This window comes from Myotis daubentonii, chromosome 14 (genome assembly GCF_963259705.1).
Source record: "Myotis daubentonii chromosome 14, mMyoDau2.1, whole genome shotgun sequence".
Lineage (NCBI taxonomy): Eukaryota > Metazoa > Chordata > Mammalia > Chiroptera > Vespertilionidae > Myotis > Myotis daubentonii.
Genome location: NC_081853.1, coordinates 56,924,072 through 56,946,800, shown reverse-complemented (window position 1 = coordinate 56,946,800; position 22,729 = coordinate 56,924,072). Strand labels below are relative to the sequence as shown.

Sequence of the window (22,729 nt, the reverse complement as noted above, 5' to 3'; positions counted from 1 at the left end):
CACGTGCTCCTGCTTTTGATTCTGTATGTGACCATGGATGGGTCTGCTGGGGAGGCTGTGCCCAGTGGGCATGAGAGTGTGATGTGCTGGAGGTGGCTGTGTTCGTGTGGATGGCTGTGTGTGACCGGGTGTGAGGCTGGCTGCTGGGAGCATCACTGGGGGCTTTTTCCACACGCTACTCTCTGTGTGTGGCTGTGTCTGGACCGCTGTGTGTGTGGTTGTGTGTTGACATGTACAGTTGTCTTTTTCTGTGTGTCTGCGTGAATACAGCTGTGTATGTCCACACAGGGCAGAGGGCAGCTTGAATGAGCCTCAGGGGTGGCTCTATTATTCATGACGTGCTGTATGACCATATGTTTGTGTCCATGTGTACAGCTATATGTGTCCACATTTAAAGCTGTGTGTTATGGCCCAGCTGGCATGGCACTATGGTTGAGCATCAACCTATGAACCAGGAGGTCACAATTCAATTCAGGGTCAGGGCACAAACCCAAGTTGCAGGCTCGATCCCCAGCAGGGAGCCTGTAGGAGGCAGCCGATCAGTGATTCTCATCATTGATGTTTCTATCTCTCTCTCCCTTCCTCTCTGAAATCAATAAGAATATATTAAAAATAAATAAATAAAGCTGTGTGTTATGGCTGTATCTGCATGTACAGCACAGTGTTTGGGTTTACATGTATTGCTACATATGACTGCATCCACATGTGCAGCTCCGTAGGGCTGGGTGTGAAAGTGCGTGTCCGTGTGCTGCGTGGGACCGTGCAGTGCATGCAGCCCGTTGTCGGGGGCCCTGCCATGGGGCGGGCGCTGTGTTTAACGCCTGGTGTCTTCTGTGAGGCCGCCTGGTGAGCGAGCTGGGATTGCTGTGCGGCTCCTCTCACCTCAGCATCCTGCTGCTGTCAACCGCTCTGCTCAGGCCTGGCCCATTGCTCACCCACCCCAGGGAGCAGTCCCTGAGCCAGCCGGCAAGGTGAGGTGAGAGCAGCGGGCGCGGGAAGAGAGCCTGTCTCCCTCCGCAGCCTGTCTGACAGCTCTGAACCCGCACCCGCTGCCCCATCGCCTCCCGTCAGCCATGGAGTTTGTTGGATGGGGTTTGATGTGTTTGTGTGTTTCACAGCTGTGTTCTTTCCAGAGCAGTGGGGCATCGGGTTTCTGCGTTGAGGCAAAAGCCTGTCCTTCCAGGGGGACACCCCCCCCCACCCCCAACTGCCACGCACACGTAGATGCGTGTGCCTGAGGGCCTGGGCTTGGCGTGTGCTTGTTAGCATGTGTCTGAGCGAGCCTTGCCTCTGCTCACACCTGTGGAAGAAAGGGCAGCCCAGGGGAGCGGGTGGGGATGCCGTGCTCCTGGCCCCTCCCCAGGTCCCTCAGCACAGGCTGGCGCTGCAGCTCATCCCCGCGAGGCCCTGGGCCGGTACCTGGGCCGCCTTCCCCTTTCTGCTGCCAAGGAGGGTCCAGAGCTGTCCTCCCTCTGCTCAGGCGCCAGCCCGTTCCCTCCCACGTGGCCGCCTGTTTCAGAAGCCTCTTCCCCAGTCCTCTCCCTCCCAGGTGCCCCTGCCAGCACCAGCGTGTCCCTCAGGGTGGACCTAGTCCCCTGGCCTACAGTACCCCTCCCCCCTTTGCACATGAGGGTGAGGATTGCAGTGGGGGTCAGGTCTGGGGGATGGGGGGAGGTAGCAGCTTAAAGGTCATCTGCAGGAAGGAAGAGGAGGCCCCATCCTCCTCTGACCGCCCCCCATCCCTTCCTCCGGGTGACTCAGGCCCCAGCTCCCACATGGGGCTGAAGACACATGCCCCCGCCCCGAGTGTGTGTGTGTGGGGGGGGGGGATTTGAGGACAGGGACAGACCTAAGCCCTGACCCTTCTTCCACCTGCCCCTTCACCCCGCGACCCCAGGCCAGCCCCACTGCCCCACAAGTGGGAACCCTTAGCGCTTGCCCTCCTCCTGGGGCTCAGTGACCGTCCCAGCCCTGCGCCCCCTGCCCGCGGCTCCCTGGAGCGGATATGGCCGCGGGGCGGAGGGGCCAAGGGCCGGGTCCAGCCCCTGGCGGGAGCGGCGAGGATTCAGCACCGCCAGGCGGACAGCTCCGGGCGGCGTCCCGGCCGGGAGTTCGAGCAGGCGGCGCAGGGGTGGAGAATCTGGGGGGGGCGGAGGCGGGGTGGGAGCGGGAGGTAGGAGTGGGGAGGGACGGGGGAGTGGCCGGGGCGGGCCGGCCGGCCGGGGGCGGGGCGGCAGCATTGAAAGCGGCGGGGCGAGCGGCGGAGAGCTCACAGCCGCCGAGCTGGCGACCGACCGAGCAAGTGGGAGCCTGAACCCGCGCCCCCGGCTTCTCTCCGTTCCTCTCCGCGCCAGAGCCGGGCGCGCAGGTAGGGTGAGCCCGTGGCTGCAGCCGCCCGCATCGACCCCACGTCCCGGAGTCCCGCGGGCCCTCGAGTTCGGGGCGCCCCGTCCCTGCCGGGGCACCCAGAAGCGGGAAGACAGCCCCAGGCGTCCCGCCTTCCTTCCCCAGGAAACGCTCGCCCTGCACGGCGCTCCCTCGACCCTCGCTTCGTTCCCCTGCTCCTCCGTCCTTTGGTCCGTCTTTCTGTCTGTGCCTCTATCTTTGTCTCAGCCTCTCGGGCTGGATCGCTCCCTGTCCGGATTTTGGGGCCCAGGCCCCGGGGGCTGCCTGCTTGCAGCGTCTGTCTCCTCTGGGGGTTCGGTCCCTGGCGCCCCTGTAAAAGGCTCGTGGTCTTGACAGGTCTGGGCCTCAGCCCCCATCTGGGTCCCTGCTCCCCTCCCTCTCGGCCCCCACAGGACCCCAGTCCCTCACCCTGGCACCAGCAGCAGGTCAGCCCTGCGGAGGTGAGGGGCAGAGGGCCGTGCTCAGCCTCCGTGGCCAGGACTTGGGTCCTGGAGCGAGTTGCTGCCCTTCTTCAGGCTCCGGTCCCCTCTCCCAGCTCCCCAGGCTGCGTGACTGCGTGAGCTGGTGGTGCGGGGCAGGGGTCTGGGAGGGCAGCTGGCACGTGACGGGTGCAGAGGGGAGAGGGCTGGGCCGGAGGAACAGGACCCTGACTGAGGGTGGGGAGGCTGGAGACATGACTTTCTGCTGGGCTCTGAGCTGGAGAGGAAGCAGAGGCAAAGTCTCAGCTTCAGCGCTGAGCTCAGGTGGGAAAGCCTCGCCCTGAGCACGGCTGTGAGGTTCGGGCCAGACGAGCTGTCCCCACCCGACAGACACAGGCATCCTCACATCTACATCCCCTGCTGCCTTAGGACTGGGGGCCACCTGGGCGTCCCTCCCTGGGGCCTCCTGGCTGCCTAACTGCAGCGCCCGGGGTCTCTCTTACTCCCCCAGGGAGGGGGCTCGTGTGGCTTTTGAAGAACCAGAGGCCACAGTAGAACCCTTGGGGCTCACCTGGGCGCCAGCCGCCCTAGGAGCTGGAGACGAACACCCTTTCCCTGGCGGGCTCCCAGCCAGCAGGGCCCCGTCAGGAAAGCCATGCCTCGTGGTGGCACTGGGCCCGTCTGTAAGTCGCATCTGGTCTCTGCTGTGAAGTTGTTGACCTTGGGGTCCTGGGAGGTTTGTGAGGGTCCGGGACGCTCTTTGACTTGCGGTGAGATGGGTGCTGGCTGGGGTCTCCTGTGCCGTCTCCTGCCCTCTCTGCTGAGTCTGGAATAGACACAGGGCCCACCTCCAGCCCCAGCTCAGGGCAGAGCTGAGAGACAGGCCAGGGGTGTCCGGGAGCTCCTAGCCTTGTCAGTGACATCACCCCTCCCTGGCTCCTGAGTGCCTGGGGAAGCGGTTGGGGGGGGGGGGGTGGGCACAGAGTCAGAAGGAGTAGCCGCTCTCAGGTTCTGCTTCTCTCTGTCTGTCTGTCTCTCTCTGCAGGAGCCGGGCCCCTTCTCGTCTTGCTTCCTATCTGTCCGCTCCTACTCCTCCTCTCCCCCTCTCGCTGCCTTTGCTGCTTCTGCCCTCACCCCCTGGAGGCTCAGGTCTGCGGGGCCCACCCACCCGCTCTGGGGCCATGGGAGCACTGCTGGGACTCCTGGCGCTGCTGCTGTGGGGCGCTGGGGCCGAGGGCCCAGCCAAGAAGGTGCTGACGCTGGAGGGGGACCTGGTGCTGGGCGGGCTGTTCCCCGTGCACCAGAAGGGCGGCCCGGCCGAGGAGTGCGGGCCGGTCAACGAGCACCGCGGCATCCAGCGCCTGGAGGCCATGCTGTTCGCGCTGGACCGCATCAACCGCGACCCGCGCCTGCTGCCGGGCGTGCGCCTGGGCGCGCACATCCTGGACACCTGCTCCAAGGACACGTACGCCCTGGAGCAGGCCCTGGACTTCGTGCGCGCCTCGCTCAGCCGGGGCGCCGACGGCACACGCCACGTCTGCCCCGACGGCTCCTATGCCACCAACGACGATGCTCCCACTGCCGTCACCGGTGTCATCGGCGGCTCCTACAGTGACGTCTCCATCCAGGTATTGGGGGGGGGGGGGCTGCTCACACTGAGGCTGGAGACAGAGTCCCACTGAGCAGGCCTCGGGGCTGCCCTGCCCTGCCCTGGAGGAGGAACTAGAAGCTTCCTGGGAGTGGCTTTTTACGGGGGACTGAGAAAGTGCCCCGTCACATGGGGGGGCCCAGTTTTAGAGATTGTGCAGGGAAAACATCACACTCCCATCACCCACCCACCCCACACACACACCTGAGGTGAAACAGCCCTAAGGAGGCAATGGCCAGGCTTCTGGAGTCAGAGCTCCAGGTTTGAATCCCGGCTCTCCCCGCCCCCCCCCCCCCCACTGCGTGACTCTGGGCACCACTTCGCTGTCCTGTGCCTCAGTTTCCCCCTTATAAAGCGGGACTCAGGGCATAGGGTTGTGATGGGCATTTAATGAAGTAATACATACCCAGCATGTATCAGGGGGCTGGCGGGTCAGAAGGGCAGTCAGTACTGGCTGTTATGATTATTAACCCATTTCATAGGTGAGGAAACTGAGACTGGAGAGAGGCGGCCATACACCACGGCCCTCGCAACGTGCAGATGTGAACCTGGGGCTCTCAGCCAAGGGCCTGGGATCTGTTAGCTCATCTCTCTGCCGATTGGAAAGGGGTGGGAGATAGAAGCCAGGAGCAGCCCCGAGGAGCAAAACGGCGGGAGAGAAGCAGAATGTGTGGGTGTGGAGAGGGTCCCCTGGTCTCCTGGGCCTCCTCCTTCGGACCCTGAGCCTCTCCTGCTCTCACCTGCCCCCCCTCCCCAGGTCCTTGGCGAGACGGCACTGTCGGGACAGGTCCAAGCTGCCGGGGTGGGCGAGGGGCTGCGGGGCAGCCGGTGGTGCCCAAGGGAGACCCACCCGTGGGCTCTCAGGGCCATGGGGCCCTCAGATCTGGGTCTTCCTTCCTGGGAAGCCTCTTCCTTCTTTCCCCATCATCCCACCGGGATTGACTCTGGGAAGGTTAACTGCCCAGGCAGGTAGAGGGCGTGAGAGCCCTGAGCATCGCCGATGCCATCTGGCGCCTTCCTCCTCCCTGTGCAGCCAAGCGCCAACCGCTCCCCGCCCACGGCTTGGGCCTTCCCTTGGCTCCCACTTTTGCGACTGCCATGTGTCTGAGGGGGGCAGCGGAGAAGCTCAGGGGTGGCTCGGGGCTCTGGGCTCGGCCTGGGTCTTCCCTCTCCCCGTCCCCGGTGGGGGACGCCATGGCACACCGGATCCGGGTCTTTGGGGAGAGGGTGACCTCACGGCCGACCACGTGAACACTTGATCCCGAGGTCGGAGAGCTGCGGGGACACCTCCACCTCTGACCTTTGCCCTCTCCCCCCCCCTCCCCCGCCAGGTGGCCAACCTCCTACGGCTGTTTCAGATCCCGCAGATCAGCTATGCGTCCACCAGTGCCAAGCTGAGCGACAAGTCCCGCTACGACTACTTCGCCCGCACGGTGCCCCCCGACTTCTTCCAGGCCAAGGCCATGGCCGAGATCCTCCGCTTCTTCAACTGGACCTACGTGTCCACCGTGGCGTCCGAGGGCGACTACGGCGAGACGGGCATCGAGGCCTTCGAGCTGGAGGCCCGCGCCCGCAACATCTGCGTGGCCACCTCGGAGAAGGTGGGCCGCGCCATGAGCCGCGCGGCCTTCGAGGGCGTGGTGCGCTCGCTGCTGCTGAAGCCCAGCGCCCGCGTGGCCGTGCTGTTCGCCCGCTCGGAGGACGCGCGCGAGCTGCTGGCCGCCGCCCAGCGCCTCAACGCCAGCTTCACCTGGGTGGCCAGCGACGGCTGGGGGGCCCTGGAGAGCGTGGTGGCCGGCAGCGAGGGGGCCGCCGAGGGCGCCATCACCATCGAGCTGGCCTCCTACCCCATCGGCGACTTCGCCGCCTACTTCCGCGGCCTGGACCCCTGGAACAACAGCCGCAACCCCTGGTTCCGCGAGTTCTGGGAGCAGAGGTTCCGCTGCAGCTTCCGGCAGCGGGACTGCGCGGCCCACTCCCTGCGGGCCGTGCCCTTCGAGCAGGAGTCCAAGATCATGTTCGTGGTCAACGCCGTGTACGCCATGGCCCACGCGCTGCACAACATGCACCGCGCCCTCTGCCCCAACACCACCCGCCTCTGCGACGCCATGCGGCCCGTCAGCGGGCGGCGCCTCTACAAGGACTTCGTGCTCAACGTCAAGTTCGATGGTAATAGTGCTGGCGGCGCCCGCCGGCAGCTGGCGGCAGAGGGCGAGGGGAGCAGGCCCATGGGTTGGGGTCCGTGGCTTGGCCATGAAAATAGCCAACAGCAAGTAAGGGACTCGCCGGGGGTCATGGCTGGGACAGAGATGGGAGGCAGGGAGGACCCGAGCGGGAGCCAGGATGAGCCTCCACTTGCTGAGACCCCTCGGAGAGGGCGTCTGGCTGGCCCTGCACTGGGAGGGTCTCTGGTTCCTGCTGGGGCGCCTCCCTCTCGCTCCTGCCCCTTTACACGCAGGGCAGGGCGCAGGGACCAGGAGCCCCCAGCCTGTTCCCAGGCAGCGAACCGGCCGTGAGTCAGAATAGGGAGGCTTGAGAGTGAGCCCCGATGCCACCATTTTCCTGGGAAATTTCTCTTCTAACCTTGACTTTCCACTCAAGCCAAAGGTTATGCGAATACAAGGTCCAGTTTTGAGGGACATGAATGCTTCGGGAAGGATTCCGGGGGACAGGGAGGGCTGCGGGGCTGGCAAAGCCTGGAGCCCCGGCCCGGGGTCAGGACGAGTAGCCGTGCCAACAAGATTGGCGTTCGGAGTGATGGGCGAATCGGGGTCTGGGCCGGCGGATGTGGGTGCGGGGCCGCGGCGGGGCGTGGTGGGACGGAGGGGGGCTCGCGCTGGTGTTCAGGACACTGAGGCCGGAGGCAAGATTAGGGGTTGCAGGGACCTGATGGAATCCAGGCTGCACCCTTCCCCGCGGGGCCTCGAGCACATCAGCTGTTGCTTGAACCCTGATTTCTCACCGGGACCCAGGATGCCAGGGAATTGCCCCCTGAGTGTGGCTGGGAGACTTGAGGTTCATGGGGTATAGAGTGATTTGTGAGCTGCCTGCCAAGCACATTCGGGGGACCCTCAGTGGTTAAGGGGACCACTGAGGTTGGGGTTCAGCTCCCACTGTTAGGACTGGCGAGGCTGGGGCTGGGGTTGTCAGTGGGGGGATTTAGTGGGACCAGGACTGGACCTTGGCCCGGGTCGGCTTTGGGGTCTCGGGGTTAAGTTAGGGGAGAGGGGGGAGTGTGTTGGGGCCTGGCTGGAGGTTAGGTCTGGGGCTGGGTTTGGGGGAGTTGTGATTGGAGGTCACTGTGGACTGTAGGTTGTGGTGATGCCTGGGCTTTAAGATTGGGGTCTACTTGGGGCTTAGGGTTGGGGTTTGTTATATCCTCTCATTCAGCCAACCTGCGGGGGGCTGGGCCGGCTTTCGTGTGCGTGTGTGAGGGGGAGGGTCAGAAGGACGGGACCGGCCTCAGCTCTGGGGTTTGGGTTCCGCACAGGATGACCCACCAATCCAGCCCTCGCCTCCTTCCCTCCCGCCCCCAGCCCCCTTCCGCCCCGCCGACACCCACAGCGAGGTCCGCTTCGACCGCTTCGGCGACGGCATCGGCCGCTACAACATCTTCACCTACCTGCGGGCGGGCAGCGGGCGCTACCGCTACCAGAAGGTGGGCTACTGGGCGGAAGGCCTGACGCTGGACGCCAGCCTCATCCCCTGGGCCGCGCCCTCGGCCGGCGCCGTGCCCGCCTCCCGCTGCAGCGAGCCCTGCCTGCGGAACGAGGTGAAGAGCGTGCAGCCCGGCGAGGTGTGCTGCTGGCTCTGCATCCCCTGCCAGCCCTACGAGTACCGGCGGGACGAGTTCACCTGCGCCGACTGCGGCCTGGGCTACTGGCCCAACGCCAGCCTCACCGGCTGCTTCGAGCTGCCCCAGGAGTACATCCGCTGGGGCGACGCCTGGGCCGTGGGGCCCGTCACCATCGCCTGCCTGGGCGCCCTGGCCACGCTCTTCGTGCTGGGCGTCTTCGTGCGGCACAACGCCACGCCCGTGGTCAAGGCCTCGGGCCGAGAGCTGTGCTACATCCTGCTGGGCGGCGTGTTCCTGTGCTACTGCATGACCTTCGTCTTCGTGGCCAAGCCCTCCACCGCCGTGTGCACCCTGCGGCGCCTGGGCCTGGGCACCGCCTTCGCCGTCTGCTACTCCGCCCTGCTCACCAAGACCAACCGCATCGCGCGCATCTTCGGCGGCGCCCGCGACGGCGCCCAGCGGCCGCGCTTCATCAGCCCCGCCTCGCAGGTGGCCATCTGCCTGGCGCTCATCTCGGGGCAGCTGCTCATCGTGACGGCCTGGCTGGTGGTGGAGGCGCCGGGCACGGGCAAGGAGACGGCGCCCGAGCGGCGGGAGGTGGTGACGCTGCGCTGCAACCACCGCGACGCCAGCATGCTGGGCTCGCTGGCCTACAACGTGCTGCTCATCGCGCTCTGCACGCTGTACGCCTTCAAGACCCGCAAGTGCCCCGAGAACTTCAACGAGGCCAAGTTCATCGGCTTCACCATGTACACCACCTGCATCATCTGGCTGGCCTTCCTGCCCATCTTCTACGTCACCTCCAGCGACTACCGGGTGAGCTGCCCCCCCGCGGAGGCTGGGGTGGGGCCCCGGGCCTCCTGTTTCCTGGGTCTCAGTTCGCCTTGGGACAACACGGAGGCTCCCACAGCTTAAACGCTCCCCAGCGGCCCACAGTTCGTGGTGGCCCAGCTGGGACTGGACCCCGAGGAAGGTGGGAAGGCTGAGGGGGGCCTGGGGAATCGGCCCGGGAGGCGGAGGAGTGAGAGGGACTTGAGGACTCATCCCCTGGTGGGGAGGGGGGCGGAGGGGGCGGGCGGGGGACGGGGGTGCGAACTGTGTCCAATGAACAGAGGCTCTGCCCTGCTCCGCTGAGGTTGGCTGAAGAGGGGAGACCCCGGCTCTGTTCGGGGGAGGGGGGGAGGGTCCGGGGCTAGTGGGTGAGCAGGGGGTTGATGACAGAGACAAGTCAGGAAATGCTGCCACCCGGGGTAGGCTAACAAAGACTCCGGTGAAAATGCAGAGAGAGAGGGAGAGAGAAACATGGATGGTTACCTCCCATATGCACCCGACCGGGGGCTGAACCCGCAACCTGGGTATGAGCCCTGGATGGGAATGGAACCCGCCACTTTGTGGTGTATGGGACGACGCTCCAACCGCTCCAACCGAGCCACCCTGCCCGGGCAGGAAAAGCTTCGTGGAGGAGGAGTCCTTGAACCGGGCTCTGCAGGCAGGAAGGCAGCTTTGAACAGGGAGAGTGGAGCCGGTGAGCGGGGGGCGGTGGAGACAGTGGCGGGGGGGGGGGGCCGGGGGGAGGGTAGAGATGATGGTGAGGGGGGCGCTGATTGGAGCAGAGGGTGGGCACTGCCCCTGCGTCGAGGCGGGAGGCGCGCACACATGGCGGGCAGGGAGGCAGAGGCGCAGGTGGAGACCTGGAGTGAGGAGGAGGGTCAGGGAGCGCACAGCTCCAGAGGGTACCATCTCCGATGCCCCCGGAGCCGTGCAGTGAGGCGCGGTGCCCCCTGGGCTGTGTCCCTCTGGGTTGAGAGATGAAGCCAGGGGAGGCAGGGAAAGAGAAGCAAAGAGCGGGCAGGGGCCGTGGCCGGGGCACCGGCTGAGGGAGGCACAGCCGGTGGACCCCAGGTGGTGGCTTCCGGCTTCGGCGGGCTCAGGGAGGCCTGTCTGCAGAGGCCACAGGGAGCTGCTCTGAGTGGGAAAGGGTCTCTCGGCGACTCCTCGGCTGGAGTGAACCTCGCGGCTCTCCCGTTTACAGACGCAGACACGGACCCTCAGGGAGGCTCAGGCCCCGCCTGAGGGCACTCAGCTTGCGAGTGTAGAGCAGGGTCTGAACTGACAACCTTAACAGTTAAAGGAGCAGGAAACCAGGCCAGAGCCCCTGCAAAGGCCCTTCCCCCGGCACAGAGGTACGGTGGGCGGTGCTGGGGGCCAGGGTCTGCTGGGCTTGGCTGCTGTGCACCTGCTGGGCCACCTGCCTGGAAGGCAGGGCCGGGGCGGGAATGGCTCTCACTCAGCCTGCATTTGCATAGGATTTGCATGCTCATCACAGGTGGCTAAGGACTCACCTGAGACAGAGTATTCACACATACATCGGTATACACACATGCATGTATTTCCACACTCACACATGTGCACACCTCAGTACACCTGGCACACCCCCCCCTCGTCCCACCTGCCCCTGCACACACTCCCCACCCCCCACATACACATGCCCAACAGATACACATGCACTTACACACATGCCCTCCATACCTGCGTCCCTCCACACACGTGAGCACACACACGTGCACACACTTTCCATGTGTACATGCTCCCCTGCATGATCACCCCACAGCTGGTACCTCGGCTCCCAGAAACCCTCCGGGGCTTGGCGAACGGGCCCAGGCCCAGTGCTGGGCGCTTACCCTCTCGCCCACTCCCTGCCCCGCAGCCTCGGCGGGTGGGGGCCCCAGGGCCAGGCCCGGGCCTCTGGGACCCGCTCACCCCACGGCCCCGCCCACCGCAGGTGCAGACCACCACCATGTGCGTGTCCGTCAGCCTCAGCGGCTCCGTGGTGCTCGGCTGCCTCTTCGCGCCCAAGCTGCACATCATCCTCTTCCAGCCGCAGAAGAACGTGGTCAGCCACCGCGCGCCCACCAGCCGCTTCGGCAGCACCGCGGCCAGGGCCAGCCCCAGCCTCGGCCAAGGTCAGCCTCCGCCCCACCTCCCCCTCCGCCTGTGCCCCCCGACCCGCTCCTCAGCATGGGCGCTGCTTCTCCTCCGACTCCTCCGCTGGGCACAGGCGAGGGCGGGGGGCGGGGGTGGGGCCCGCCCTGGATGGAGGACTGGGGGGTCAGCCCCCATCTCCAGCTTCCTCTCCCTAGGGTCTGCCTCGCAGTTCGTCCCCACCGTCTGCAACGGTCGCGAGGTGGTGGACTCCACAACATCGTCGCTTTGAGGACCCCGCACCCCGCCTCGCCCGGCACAGCTGCTCCCCGGACGGACGGACGGTGCGGACGTGACCAGTGACCGGAGCCGGGAGGAAGTTGGCGGGAGCACTGCAATAAGCCAGCCCCATGCCCGCCCCAGCCCTCGCCTGCCTACTCCATGCACTCAGCCACTCCTGCAGCCGTCACCCACTGCCCTGGCCACGGGCCCCCCCTGCCAGGCCCAGGAGGTGAGGGAGCAGCCAGGGGCCACGTGACCGGGGGCCACGGCGGCTGAGGACTGCAGGCCCCTTCCCCGTCAGCAAAGGTGCTTCCGGCCCTGCTCCGACTCCTTCTGCCCTTCACGTCTTTTCTATGAGTTCTTCCGGGGTGGGCGGGGTCGTGCTGGGCTGTCCCTCCCCCGCACAGTAGCTTGCCCCGTGGTTTATTTTGTATTACCTGTAAATAAAGTGTCTTTATTTTAAAACATCAGTCTTGGCCCTTACCCAGGGAGGGCCTCACACCAGCCACAGGCTCCCAACCGTCACGCTGCCAGCGTCTGTGGACGCTGCTCTGTGCCCGATGCTAGGACCTGGTGGGGAGGCAGACAACAGATAAGCCAGCCCCTCTTTTTTAAACAAGATTTTACTGTAGTTTTTATGCACTCTGGCTGGAGTATATTTTCCCATTGATCTTTCTAGACGGTGGAAGGGTGGAGGAGAGAGAGAGACACAGAGGGTGGTTGCCTCCCGCACACCGGGATCCAGCCTGCAACCGAGGTCCATGCCCTTAACCGGAATCCAACCTCGGATCCTTCCGCCTGCGGGCCGACGCTCCATCCACTCAGCCACCCTGGCCAGGGCAAGCCACCCTCTCTTAAAAGCTGCCTCAGCAGCCCCAGCTGGTTTGGCTCAGTGGATAGAGCTCGGTCTGCAGACTGAAAGGTCCCCGGTTTGATTCCGGTCAAGGGCACATGCCCAGGTTGCGGGCTTGAACCCCAGTAGGAGGTGTGCAGGAGGCAGCTGATCAATGATTCTCTCATCATTGATGTTTCTATCTCTCTTCCTCTTCCTTCCTCTCTGACATCAATAAAATATATTTTTTAAAAAGGAGCCACTGCAGACTGGCCAAGGCAATGCCAGGGCTTAGCAGCAGGTTCACATGGGCACGAGCTCAGGGCACTCCAGTGGGGGACCTGGACGGCGAGGGTGATGGGGCAGGAGGGCGCTGGCTGTGCCCCGGGAGCTGTGGGCTCGGCCACAGTGGGCCTGCCTGCCGCTTGGAGGAGCCCCCTCTCCCCCACATCGGTCAGCGCGCAGCCAGGTGTGAGGAAGAAAACAGGGAGGAGGGGTGGGTTCCCCTGGTACGAACCAAGTCAGAACCAGCTCGCGAGGTGGGAGGAGATGAGCGGTGAGGGCAGAGGCTGGGCAGTGGGAGAGCCACCTGCTGTGGGCAGGGGAGAGGTGGGAGGAGAGGGCCTGGCGGGTCCTGGAGCCCCGCGCCCTGGGCCTCTCCCCACCTGTGCAGGCAGGAGCCGCCGGCAGAGGGCGCAGAGGCACAGGTTCCCCGCCCGCTGGGGGTGGGGGTGGGCTCAGCCAGGGGGCAGCTGCCCCCCTGTGGCCCAGGGGCAGTGGGCACCGAACCCGAACCCCAACAGCAGAGAAGCGGCAGCTCCCTGGATCCCCCGGACTGCGGTATCCGCTCCTGCGTCGGGAGATGTGCAGGCCAGAGACAGCGTCATTTTTAAGCAGGTTCATCGTGTCAGAGGCCGGCCAGGCTGGGGAGGTTTGGGTGAGCTGTTTAAACAACGAAAACGAGGCTGAAAAAGCCACCTCAGGATGCCCAGTTACGTCCCAACGTCACACCAACAGCGGCTGCTGCTTTAGTGGAAGTGCGTCCCCGTGCACGTGTGCGACATACGCGGACAAACATTTTTGTTGTTTACCTGACATTCAACTTTAACTGGGTGGGTGGTGTTTGTACTTGCTAATTTTTTTTAATATATACTTTTATTGATTTCAGAGAGGAAGGGAGAGGGAGAGAAAGAGAGAGAGAGAGAGAGAGAGAGAGAGAGAGAGAGAGAGAAACATCAATGATGAGAGAGAATCACTGCTTGGCTGCCTCTTGCACACCCCACACTGAAGCTCTGCAGCAGCACAGAGTACCAAAAGGAAATAAAAATATTGCCTCGAGCCTCCTCCTTCAAATATAACCGCCGGTGACATTTTGGGCGTAGCAGCCGCCCAGACAGATCCCTGCGTTTTCACAGAGAGAAACCCTGTCATTAAAGTGGGATCAGGCCATATGTCTGTTTTCCTTTTTGGTGAGGACGGTTTAATTTTACTCGGTTCTAAACTGAAGATGAATCTGACGTGAAGCTGAAGCCATTCCTGAACGCCACGTGGGTCTCCTCCCCGCGGGCAGTACAGTCCCCCCCCACCCCCCACCCCAGGGAGCCCTGCCGGCCAGAAAGCAGCCAGCCTGACCTCGGAGTCACCACTCCTTCCCCCTTGGACTCAGCGGCACCCTTCTCGCCGCCGCCGGGGAGCGGAAGGAGGCTGAGGGGGCCCTGGGCCTGGGCCTGGTGACCGCTAACGCGTCACGGTGCACCGGACCGACCAGGGGAGCCGGGCACACGGCACAGGTGCCAGGCGGCTGCCCTGCGCGGGGCGGGCCGCCCGCAGGTGAGCGCGCCTCCCTCGGGGGCCACGTGCACTGGGTCCCGGAAGGGCCTGGGCGCCCCGTCCTGGATCCTTTCTCCACGAGAAATAAATACACGTGAGGCCAGGACAGCCTCTGTCGTCCCCGAGGCCGAGTCTCAGAGTCTGCAGCGCCCTCTGGCGGCCTTCAGCCACCCTGTCCCTGCGGCCATCCCCTGCTGAGACGCTGAGGACATGAGTTACTCGGGCGGACACTGTCCGGTGTGGTCGCTCAGGTTCTGTTGTGTGACAGCAATCTGCTTCGTGGTTTAATGTTCCTTCTCCGGCTAATGTACCCGCAGGTCACCCCGATCCCCTTCCTCCCGTTCCCCATCCCTGAGTCTAAGCTTCCTGTGTGGCTGGCACGGCGCCTGCCCTGTCCCCCCTCCCCCCCCACATCTGCCTCCTCCGCACAACAAGGCCCCCCATTCGGCCAGTGTCACCTCCGTTGGCCCAGGTCAGCATCCTCATCACCAGGTAGAACCACAGGGGCCGAGGCCGGTGCAGAGCCTGGGCTGGGACAGCCTTCGCTCAGTGGATCCCGCCTGTGACCTTTGGCCTCTCCCAGCCCAAAGGAAGCAGAATCTCTAGCCAGGCCCAGGACGGGCCCTCTCTGCGTCCCCTGGGAGGCCCATGTCCACTGAAGGCTGAGAGTCAGACACAAACCCTCGCCGGGCAGGGTGGGGCCTCCAGGCTGGTCCTGCAGGATCCCCCTTGCGGTCAGCTCAGCGTGCAGACCTCACCGGGTGCCTGCACTCGCTGCTGCGGGAGGGGGAGCAGGGAGCTGTGTCAGAAGATCCTGAAGGGGGGGGCCCCTGGAAGAGCGAGGTGCCTGGCCGCATCACTGCCACGGCAGCTGCCTGAGGGGATGGGCATTGGAGCCTGAACCTGCCACACCTGTTCTGGAGACACCCTCCCCTGAACCCTAAACACACACACATGCACACATGTCTATGCATACAAAATATATGCGCACATACATGCACTGCACCTGCGTGCACACGTGCACACACATGCGCGTGCATGCACACACACACACACAGGCCCCGGGAGGGAAAGCCTGGCTGGCCGGGAGGCCGGTGAGGACCTCTGGCATGTGCACCGCCCCACTCATCCCAACGCCCTGGAAAGGCCGTCCATCAGGAAACCTGGGGAGGGCCCTGGACCTCTGGGATGCAGGTTCAGGGGCGAACCTCCGAGGGACACAGGCTGAGAGCGAGGGACCTTGGGCGAGGACGACAGCGCAGAGACTGAGAGATCAGATACAGAGATGGCTGAGCCACGGATGCCGGGAGGCAATAGGAGGCCCAGTGGAGCTGAGGCCACCAGCACCACCTCGCAGACCCGCAGAGGGTGTGGCCTCTGGGGACCGTTAGGGGACAGAAGCAATCTGGGCGAGGGGCTGGGGGTGGGGGGAGGCCAGCGCAGCTGCCTTTAAGGAGGTGGCAGCATTCAGAGGCTGCACCCCAAAACGAATGACCTTCCCCCTGATCCCACCCTAGTTCTCCTCAGCTAGTTGCCCCCCTTCGCCCCCCCGACGCCTTGTTCTCCGGGCTGGGCCAGCAGCGGGGAGGGGGAGGGGGAGGCGAGTGGCAGGCACAGCTGCTGCTCCCAGCCCCTGTCCTGGCCCTCCGCAGGGCAGCTCTGGCTGGCTGCCCCCCAGCGAGGTGCAGCGCCTGTCCTGCTGTTACCCAGCTGGGGTGCCCCGTCCTCCTGGCTCTGGGCCAGGTGCTGTGCAGGGCGAGGGGGACTCCCCCACCCCTACCCCCCGGCCCCACCCCGTGCCCTACCAAACACAGGCCTGCAGGATCCAGGCCTCCTGGCTGCTCGGCTTCGGCCAGACTCTGTGTCCTTCCCTGTGAGGCGAGGCCTGGGCAGGGGCTGCAGAGGAGCAAAGCTGGTGCCTCCCGGGCGGGGGCCAGGGGCCGGGTCGGACCGGCGAGGGGTCCGAGCCTGACCTGGGCCCTGGGGTCTCTTTCAGGTGTGGCAGGTTTGCACGAGGAGCCAGGGCCTGGGGAGCCTTTTTGGGGTGGAAGCAGGAAGGTCAGCGGCCAATCCCTCTTCCGTGGGTCTAATTCCCAAAGGGCGAGACTGTGGTCAGGAAGCATCGCTTTTTAAAATAATCGCTTTTTAATTGATTTCAGAGAGGAAGGGAGAGGGCGAGAGAGAGGAACATCAATGAGGAGAGAGAATCATGGATCGGCTGCCTCCTGCAGGCCCCCTACTGGGGATCGAGCCCGCCACCCGGCATGTGCCCTTGACCGGAACCGAACCGTGACCTCCTGGTTCATAGGTCGACGCTCAACCACGGAGCCTCCGGCCGGGCAATAAGCGTCTTTATTGGAAGAGAGATCCAGCCCCCTGGCTCTGCCGGCGGGCGCCCTAGGCCATGAGGATTTCGATGTCCAGCTCCAGGTGGCTGGCTTTGACCTCATAGCAGCCCTGGAGCAGGCCCCGGGTCTGGCTGGCGTGCCAGCGCCAGTGGGACTGGATGGTGCAGGCCGCCTGGCGGGCCTGGAGGAAGCGCCGGCGGGCCTGCCACATGCGGACCTGGGCCTGGACCTTCACCACCGCCCACTCCTGGCAGGTGTAGAGCCGCAGCGCCAGGCGCCGCCTCTGCTCCAGCGTCTTGGCCTGCGCCGACCTCCACCAGCACTGGATGGCCCAGGCCCGGAGCGCCGCCTGCAGCAGCACCTGGCGCACCCGGCCGCCGCGCCACCATGCCTGGATCCTCACAGCCGCCTTCTCTCGCTGACGGGCAGGGGAGAGCACGGAGATGCCCGTGAGGTCCCCGCTTAGTGCCGTCCCGCCTCGGTGCAGTGAGGAAAGGGGGCCTGGCCTGGGGGGCCCCGACCTCTCGCGTCTGGGTCCCACCCGTCCGCTCGACCCTCCACTCACCGGTAGACACTGCTTGTCGCCCTCAGGGCAGGTCCCTCCTGCACTGGCCTTGCTCACCTGTCCTGTGTCCATGGCCCTGGTCTTTAGAGCGCGCTCACCCAAGGTCAGGGGGGTCACCCTAGTCCTCAGCCCCGCCCTCAACTGTTAGGCACCGCCTCCCGGGACTCCGCCCACCTGGCCCCTGGCCCCGGGCAGGTGCGGCAGGTGAGGTCTGAGCACCTCTCCGCCGCCGCTCTCTGCTCTCTCCTCTCTCCTGGAGTCTCTCACTCGGGGAACAGCTGCCTTATTGAGGGTTCCCAGCGTGTGGGGCCCTGCCCTTACCTCTTGCCTTCAGACGTAGCTGGTAACTTAAGTCTTGCCCCCCCCCCCCCCCCGTCAATTCTTGCTGTTGCTGCTGGTGGCAGGGAAGGATTCCGGCAGCTTCCCTCCCAGCTTTCACATTGGGAATGGAGACTCCCCACCCGTGTGGATTTCCGGGGCTGGCAGGAGGGGCCTGTCTGTCCCAGGCGGGCGTGTGTCTGTGGAAAGTTCCTGAAAGCAAGGTGTCTGAGCTGCGAAGGGAGGGGCCTCCGCGCCCCCCTCTGGCTCCTGCCGCCTCCGTTGGGTGCACAGGGGCTGCGGCGTCGTTGGGGGGTGCACTGAGCTTAGTTAGGGGTTAGATTCATGAGGCTCACAGGCACCCCTGGGAACGGATACCTGCTTCCTGGCCATCCTGTCGGCACCAGGCCAAGGCCCGCCAGGGACCGCAGTGCTGCCATGGCCACAGGGACGTGCCCCGCCGTGATGGCCCCTGCCGGGGACAGACGGACGGACGAGCAGGAGGAAAAGGTGAGGTTTGGAAGCCTGGAGACAGGCTGGTCGGTGAATCCCTCCCCAGCAGACAGGTAACCCGCTGGGAAGGTTCTATCCCCCCACCCCACCCCAATGCCCGCCTGACCCGGGACAGACGGACGGACGGACGTGAGGCTGCAGCTCTGCCCGGCTTCGGCGGGAACGTTGTGAAACAGGTTGGTCACGACTCCTGCGGCTGCGAGCGCCCCCAGCAGAGCGTCCACCCGTGTGCGTGTGCGGGTGCGGGTGGGCCCGAGGCTCCCTCAGAAACAGGCTCCCACAGGAAGTGCTGTTTGCCAAACCACCTGTGAGGTGGCAACGAAAGGCGATGCAGCTGAAATCCCGGGAAACTGCCCGGGAGGTGGGGCGGGCGCTAACGGCTAGAACACTGCTGCGTCCGAGCACCTGCCGCCCCGGAGAAATGTGCCATCTGTTGCACGCCCTTCCCCACCCTCGAGATCCACTCGCCTGCCTTTGTGTCTGTCCTTTTGTGGCCATTTCATGTGAATCCTCACCTGAGGGTATTTTCCCACTGATTTTTAGAGAGAGTGGGAGGAAGGGGGAGAGACCGAGAGAGAGAAACATGGGTGTGAGAGCGACACATCAACTAGGTACGTGCCCTTGACCAGAATGGAACCTGGGCCCTGCCCGCTGTGAGGGGCAGCGGCCGCCAGGCCTCCTGTGTCCGGTCCATCAGCCAGGTACCCAGTTCTCAGCCTCTCGGGAAAGGGTGGAGCCCTCAGGACCAGCCAGGGCCCCCGGCGCAGGCTCCAGAGGCTGCAAGCACGCTCTGTCTTCCTCTTCCTCTGAGGGCCTCAAGGTCACAGTCAGGAGATGGAGCCGCGTTTCCAGACCCCCAGTTAGGGCTGCGGCTGGGGGCGCAGGTGGTGCCGACCGGCCGGGGAGCCGCTGGGACACGCACAGCCACGCTAGCCCTGGCTCCAGCACGCGTGTCGTCGCCCGTTTGTCTGCCTGAGGCCTGCCGGGTGCCCAATGCCTGCAGGACCCCCCTGTCCGTGGTGACCGCTCCCGTGCACTCCAGGCGCCTACAGTGAGGGCAGTGCCCGCCGGGTTCTTACATGAAGGCCCTGCTCTCAACCATGTGACCTCTGCATCCTGTCACAAGTTTCCGGGGGGAACCTGGTGCCTACTTTCACGACTGTCACTCTGGTGAGCAGCCACTTCCGGCAAAGGCCTCCGTCGCTGCATGAAACCGTCGGTCCTGGCGTCCGCCTCCACCCCCCAGCCCCACCTGCTGGATTCCGCAGGAGGGACCACTTAGGAAGGGGCTGTGGATGGGGTCAGCGCTCTGGGCGCAGTCATCCAGGCCAGGTGTCCATAGTTAAGGTCAAGACTCAGCATTGACCTTCAGAGGTGAGAGCAGGCAGAGGGGGTCCCTGCTCCTGCAGTGGCTGCTGCTCACTCACCTCCTGACTGTGACCTTGAGGCCGTGAGAGGAAGAGGAGGAAGAGGAAGAGGAAGGCGGAAGCGTGTTTGCAGCCACTGGAGCCTGAGCCGGGGGCCCTGGCTGGTCCTGGGGGCTCCTTGCTCTCCTGAGGAGTTGATAACTGGGTATCCGGCTGATGGGCCAGGCCCAGGGGATTCAACCAAAACATTTCCTCTGCCCCCCTAATCCCACCACCACCCTCAAGGATGACTCTGGCTCCATTGTTATAGTACATACACCCTGATCCCTCCTTTTAAAATGCCTTTTTAAAAAAAGTGTTTTTATTGATTTTAGAGAGAGAAGGAGGGAGAGAGAGATAGAAACATCAATGATGAGAGAGAATCTTTGGTCAGCTGCCTCCTGCATGCCCACTACTGGGGATTAAGCCCACAACCCCGGACATGTGCCCTGACTAGGAATTGAACTGTCATCTCCTGGTTCATAGGTCAACACTCAACCACTGAGCAACACCGGCTGGGCTCAGTATATAAACTATATATATATATAATTCTTTATCGCTTAAAGTATTACGGAAGTCTCCTTTCTCCCCCGTTGACCTCTCCTTAGCCACTCCCACCCCCAGCACACACTCTCACCCACCCCACTGTCTGTGTCCATGGGTTATACGTATATGCCTGCATACAAGTCCTTTGGTTGATCTCTTCGGGAAATATTCCTTATTGTAGCCATCCTGCAGTCTGTCTAGAGGTGAGTCAGGTGGCTCTGACCTTCCTTTTCCTCATGACTAATGAGCTTGGACAGTTTTCCATGTGCTTCTGGCCACTTGTAAGTCTCCTTTGGTGAAGAAGGACTTGTTTAAGAATGTGGTTCCTGACTCGTTCTTTCTAATCATTTGGTTCCATTGCTTCACTGAAGTCCATGTGTTTGAGTGCCTGATTGGTAGAGTGTAAATTGTCTCAAATTCAGATTTCCAATCAACCAGACGGAAAGAGTGAACTCTGTACACTTTTTAGACCAATGGGCTAGTGTCCGGGAGCCTTGAGTAACTGGCCAAGGGTTAGGTATTTATGGAAAAAAGAATGGAGAGGCGTTACACATCTTTTTACCCAAAAGGCCTCAACTGTGGGGAGGCATCCTGGCCCCTGAGTCATAGGGGCCCTATGACATCACAGTGCTCTTATGACATCATAGTGCTCTCCCACCTCCTCTCTTCCTGCCCGGGCCTCGGCTCAAGGAGTACAGAACTGAGAGTGACGGGACCACCAAGCTCTTAACGATGGAGCATTTGGGGAGGGGATGAGACTTGAGAAATTAGAACCGCCTATTTCCAAGTCATGGGTATTCGATTTTGTGTAAGAACAGCCAGTCCCCTCGGTGCCCACAGGGGAAGGTAGATTTCCAGGGGCCCCAGGATGCCATCCTGCATCGAGGTCTCTGGGCCAGGCAGGAGGTGGGGTACGTGGTGGTCAAGGCACACGGTTGTGCAGGACCCACCTACCCACGCCTTTCTCCTCTGACTCTGATCACAGAAGGAAGGCCAACTTTTAGAAATCATAGTCGAAGACAATGAAGATATCATCTTGCTGGTGCCACATGAGGAGGAAATTAAGAAAGCGCCTCCGGCCCCACCCATTATCCCACCGGTAGGTCTGTGGGAACCTCACCGTTGAGGGTGACACTGACACCAGCCTGCACCCCCTCTCACCCATGTCACCCAGCCGTGAGGGCACGTCTTCTCTGAGGCCCACAGCTTGGGGTGCTCAGGGCACTTGCCATCCAACCAGGATGCATTTGTGAGGGGAAGACAGAGCTATGAGTGATGCCTCAGGAACAACCATCACAACCCGAGAAGGCCCCGGGCCCCCCAGATGCAGGGTTGCCCTACCCAGAGCTGGAGTGGACAGGGAGGGGCTCGTCCCTGGCTCCGCCCTTCTCCTGGCGCCTCCAGGGCTGAGAAAGGTGGGGTGAGACCTGGAGAGTTGCTTGTAGGGAGGAGAAACCCTGGCCATGAGTGGGTGGCGAGGGCTGTGTTAGGGGAAGGCATTGCCAAGTAAAGGGGAACCCAAGTCCCAAATCGTGTGGGAGCGTGGGCAGGCGCATGCCCCCTCATTAGTCTGAGGCTTGAACCTGTCCAAACACTGTAGCCGCTCTCCACACCCCTGACCTTCTAAGGCGGGGGCTGTGGCTGATAGAGGACCAGGACCCCTTCCTGGCACCTCCTGGGGCTGAGGTGGGTGGGGACCGGGTCCCGAGTGTCCCTTCCTTTTCCTGGCTACCCCTCCCTACAGGTGAAGAAGCCCCCTGATGAGGAGCAGCAAGCCACGCAGATCCAGGCCTGGTGGCGGGGCACCCTGGTGCGCCGGACGCTGCTGCACGCCGCGCTCTGCGCCTCCGTCATCCAGCGCTGGTGGCGGCGGGTGCTGCGGGAGCTGCCGTTGTTGAAGCAGAAGAGGCAGCTGCAGGCTTACACTCGGCAGAAGTGGGCAGCGGTCCGGCTGCAGTCCTGGTTCCGCATGTGGCGCGTCCGCCTGCGCTACCTCCGCCTGCTGCAGGCCACCCGCATCATCCAGCTGTACTGGCGCTACCACAGCTGCCACACCAGCGGCCTCCTCCAGGGCAGGTACAAACTCACAGCAAACCAGCTGGGACTTGATCTTGAGATCTTTCTGGGGTCACAGATTTGTCGGATTACGGAATGCATCCCCTTCCCAATAAAGCACTGACCAGGTCTGCTCCAACTCCGTGTCCCCGCGTCTCTGTCAGACCAGCTCCAGGAGGTCCTTGTCTCTGAGAAGGAGCAGAGAAACAGATGGCGGGTCCGGGTATCTCCCGGGTCAGCCTGGAGGCAGCGGCAGGGATTGGCTGGGCCGGTAGGGGAGCAGTTAGGGGCCATCAGGTAGGCAGGCAGAGGTGGTTAGGAGCCAGCAGTCCCAGGTTGTGAGAGGCAGTCGGATATCCCCCAAGGGGTCCCGGATTGGAGAGGGTGCAGGCTGGGCTGAGGAACCCCCCCTTCGTGCACAAATTTAGTGCACTGGGCCTCTAGTTAAGTAATCCTAATATATAAAAAGCCAGGGGCCAGCACGACCGAAACAACCAGACAGCAGGCTGCATGGGGCAACCAGGCCAGCGGGGGGGGGGGGGGGGGGACGGGACAGTTGGGGGCGACCAGGCCTGGGGGGCAGTTGGGGGCAACCAGGCTGGCAGGTGGGGGCAGTTAGGGGCAACCAGACCAGCAGGGGGGGCAGTTGGGGGCAACCAGGCTGTCGGGGGGGGGGGGGCAGTTAGGGTGATCAGGCAGGCAGTCAGGTGAGCAGTTAGGAGCCAGCGATCCAGGATTGTGAGAGGGATGTCTGACTGCCAGTTTAGGCCCAATCCCTAAACTGACTGACAGACATCCCCCTAGGGGTCCTGGATTGGAGAGGGTGCAGGCTGGGCTGAGAGC

The 22,729-nt window shown here is 63.6% G+C and overlaps 3 protein-coding genes across 5 annotated transcripts; 2 read left to right on the top strand and 1 right to left on the bottom strand.

The window, feature by feature from the left end:
- The first annotated feature begins 2,285 nt into the window (after positions 1 to 2,285).
- Positions 2,286 to 11,938, top strand: GRM2 (glutamate metabotropic receptor 2). 3 transcript variants are annotated; one of them, XM_059664619.1, is made up of 6 exons: positions 2,286 to 2,368; positions 3,871 to 4,453; positions 5,805 to 6,642; positions 8,010 to 9,085; positions 11,052 to 11,232; positions 11,410 to 11,938. In XM_059664619.1, the coding sequence occupies exons 2-6, from the start codon at positions 4,007 to 4,009 to the stop codon at positions 11,481 to 11,483; spliced, it is 2,616 nt and encodes an 871-aa protein (XP_059520602.1). In that variant the 5' UTR covers positions 2,286 to 2,368; positions 3,871 to 4,006; the 3' UTR covers positions 11,484 to 11,938. The 3 variants fall into 3 exon arrangements, with proteins under 3 accessions (XP_059520602.1, XP_059520603.1, XP_059520604.1); XM_059664620.1 differs by having other exon boundaries at positions 11,396 to 11,528; XM_059664621.1 differs by lacking the exons at positions 11,052 to 11,232; positions 11,410 to 11,938 and adding an exon at positions 10,302 to 10,891.
- Positions 11,939 to 16,532: 4,594 nt separating this feature from the next.
- IQCF6 (IQ motif containing F6) lies at positions 16,533 to 17,120 on the bottom strand. The gene is made up of 2 exons (XM_059663768.1): positions 17,049 to 17,120; positions 16,533 to 16,901 (listed from the first exon to the last, which is right to left on the bottom strand). The coding sequence occupies exons 1-2, from the start codon at positions 17,118 to 17,120 to the stop codon at positions 16,533 to 16,535; spliced, it is 441 nt and encodes a 146-aa protein (XP_059519751.1).
- Positions 17,121 to 17,804: 684 nt separating this feature from the next.
- Positions 17,805 to 22,010, top strand: LOC132215490 (IQ domain-containing protein F5-like). Its single transcript, XM_059663767.1, has 3 exons — positions 17,805 to 17,876; positions 20,817 to 20,930; positions 21,576 to 22,010. Exons 1-3 carry the CDS (start codon positions 17,805 to 17,807, stop codon positions 22,008 to 22,010), a joined length of 621 nt encoding a protein of 206 aa, XP_059519750.1.
- Positions 22,011 to 22,729: the final 719 nt, after the last annotated feature.

Bases quoted from the DNA above. Each gene is read 5' to 3' on its own strand.
- GRM2 (XM_059664619.1), top strand. From the start codon at position 4,007: ATGGGAGCACTGCTGGGACTCCTGGCGCTGCTGCTGTGGGGCGCTGGG. The intron at 4,454-5,804 runs GTATTGGGGGGG...CTCCCCCGCCAG, and splicing joins ACAGTGACGTCTCCATCCAG to GTGGCCAACCTCCTACGGCT. The intron at 11,233-11,409 runs GTCAGCCTCCGC...TCCTCTCCCTAG, and splicing joins CAGCCCCAGCCTCGGCCAAG to GGTCTGCCTCGCAGTTCGTC.
- IQCF6 (XM_059663768.1), bottom strand. From the start codon at position 17,120: ATGGACACAGGACAGGTGAGCAAGGCCAGTGCAGGAGGGACCTGCCCT. The intron at 16,902-17,048 runs GTGAGTGGAGGG...CCTGCCCGTCAG, and splicing joins GCGACAAGCAGTGTCTACCG to CGAGAGAAGGCGGCTGTGAG.
- LOC132215490 (XM_059663767.1), top strand. From the start codon at position 17,805: ATGGCCACAGGGACGTGCCCCGCCGTGATGGCCCCTGCCGGGGACAGA. The intron at 17,877-20,816 runs GTGAGGTTTGGA...CTCTGATCACAG, and splicing joins CGGACGAGCAGGAGGAAAAG to AAGGAAGGCCAACTTTTAGA. The intron at 20,931-21,575 runs GTAGGTCTGTGG...CCCTCCCTACAG, and splicing joins CCCCACCCATTATCCCACCG to GTGAAGAAGCCCCCTGATGA.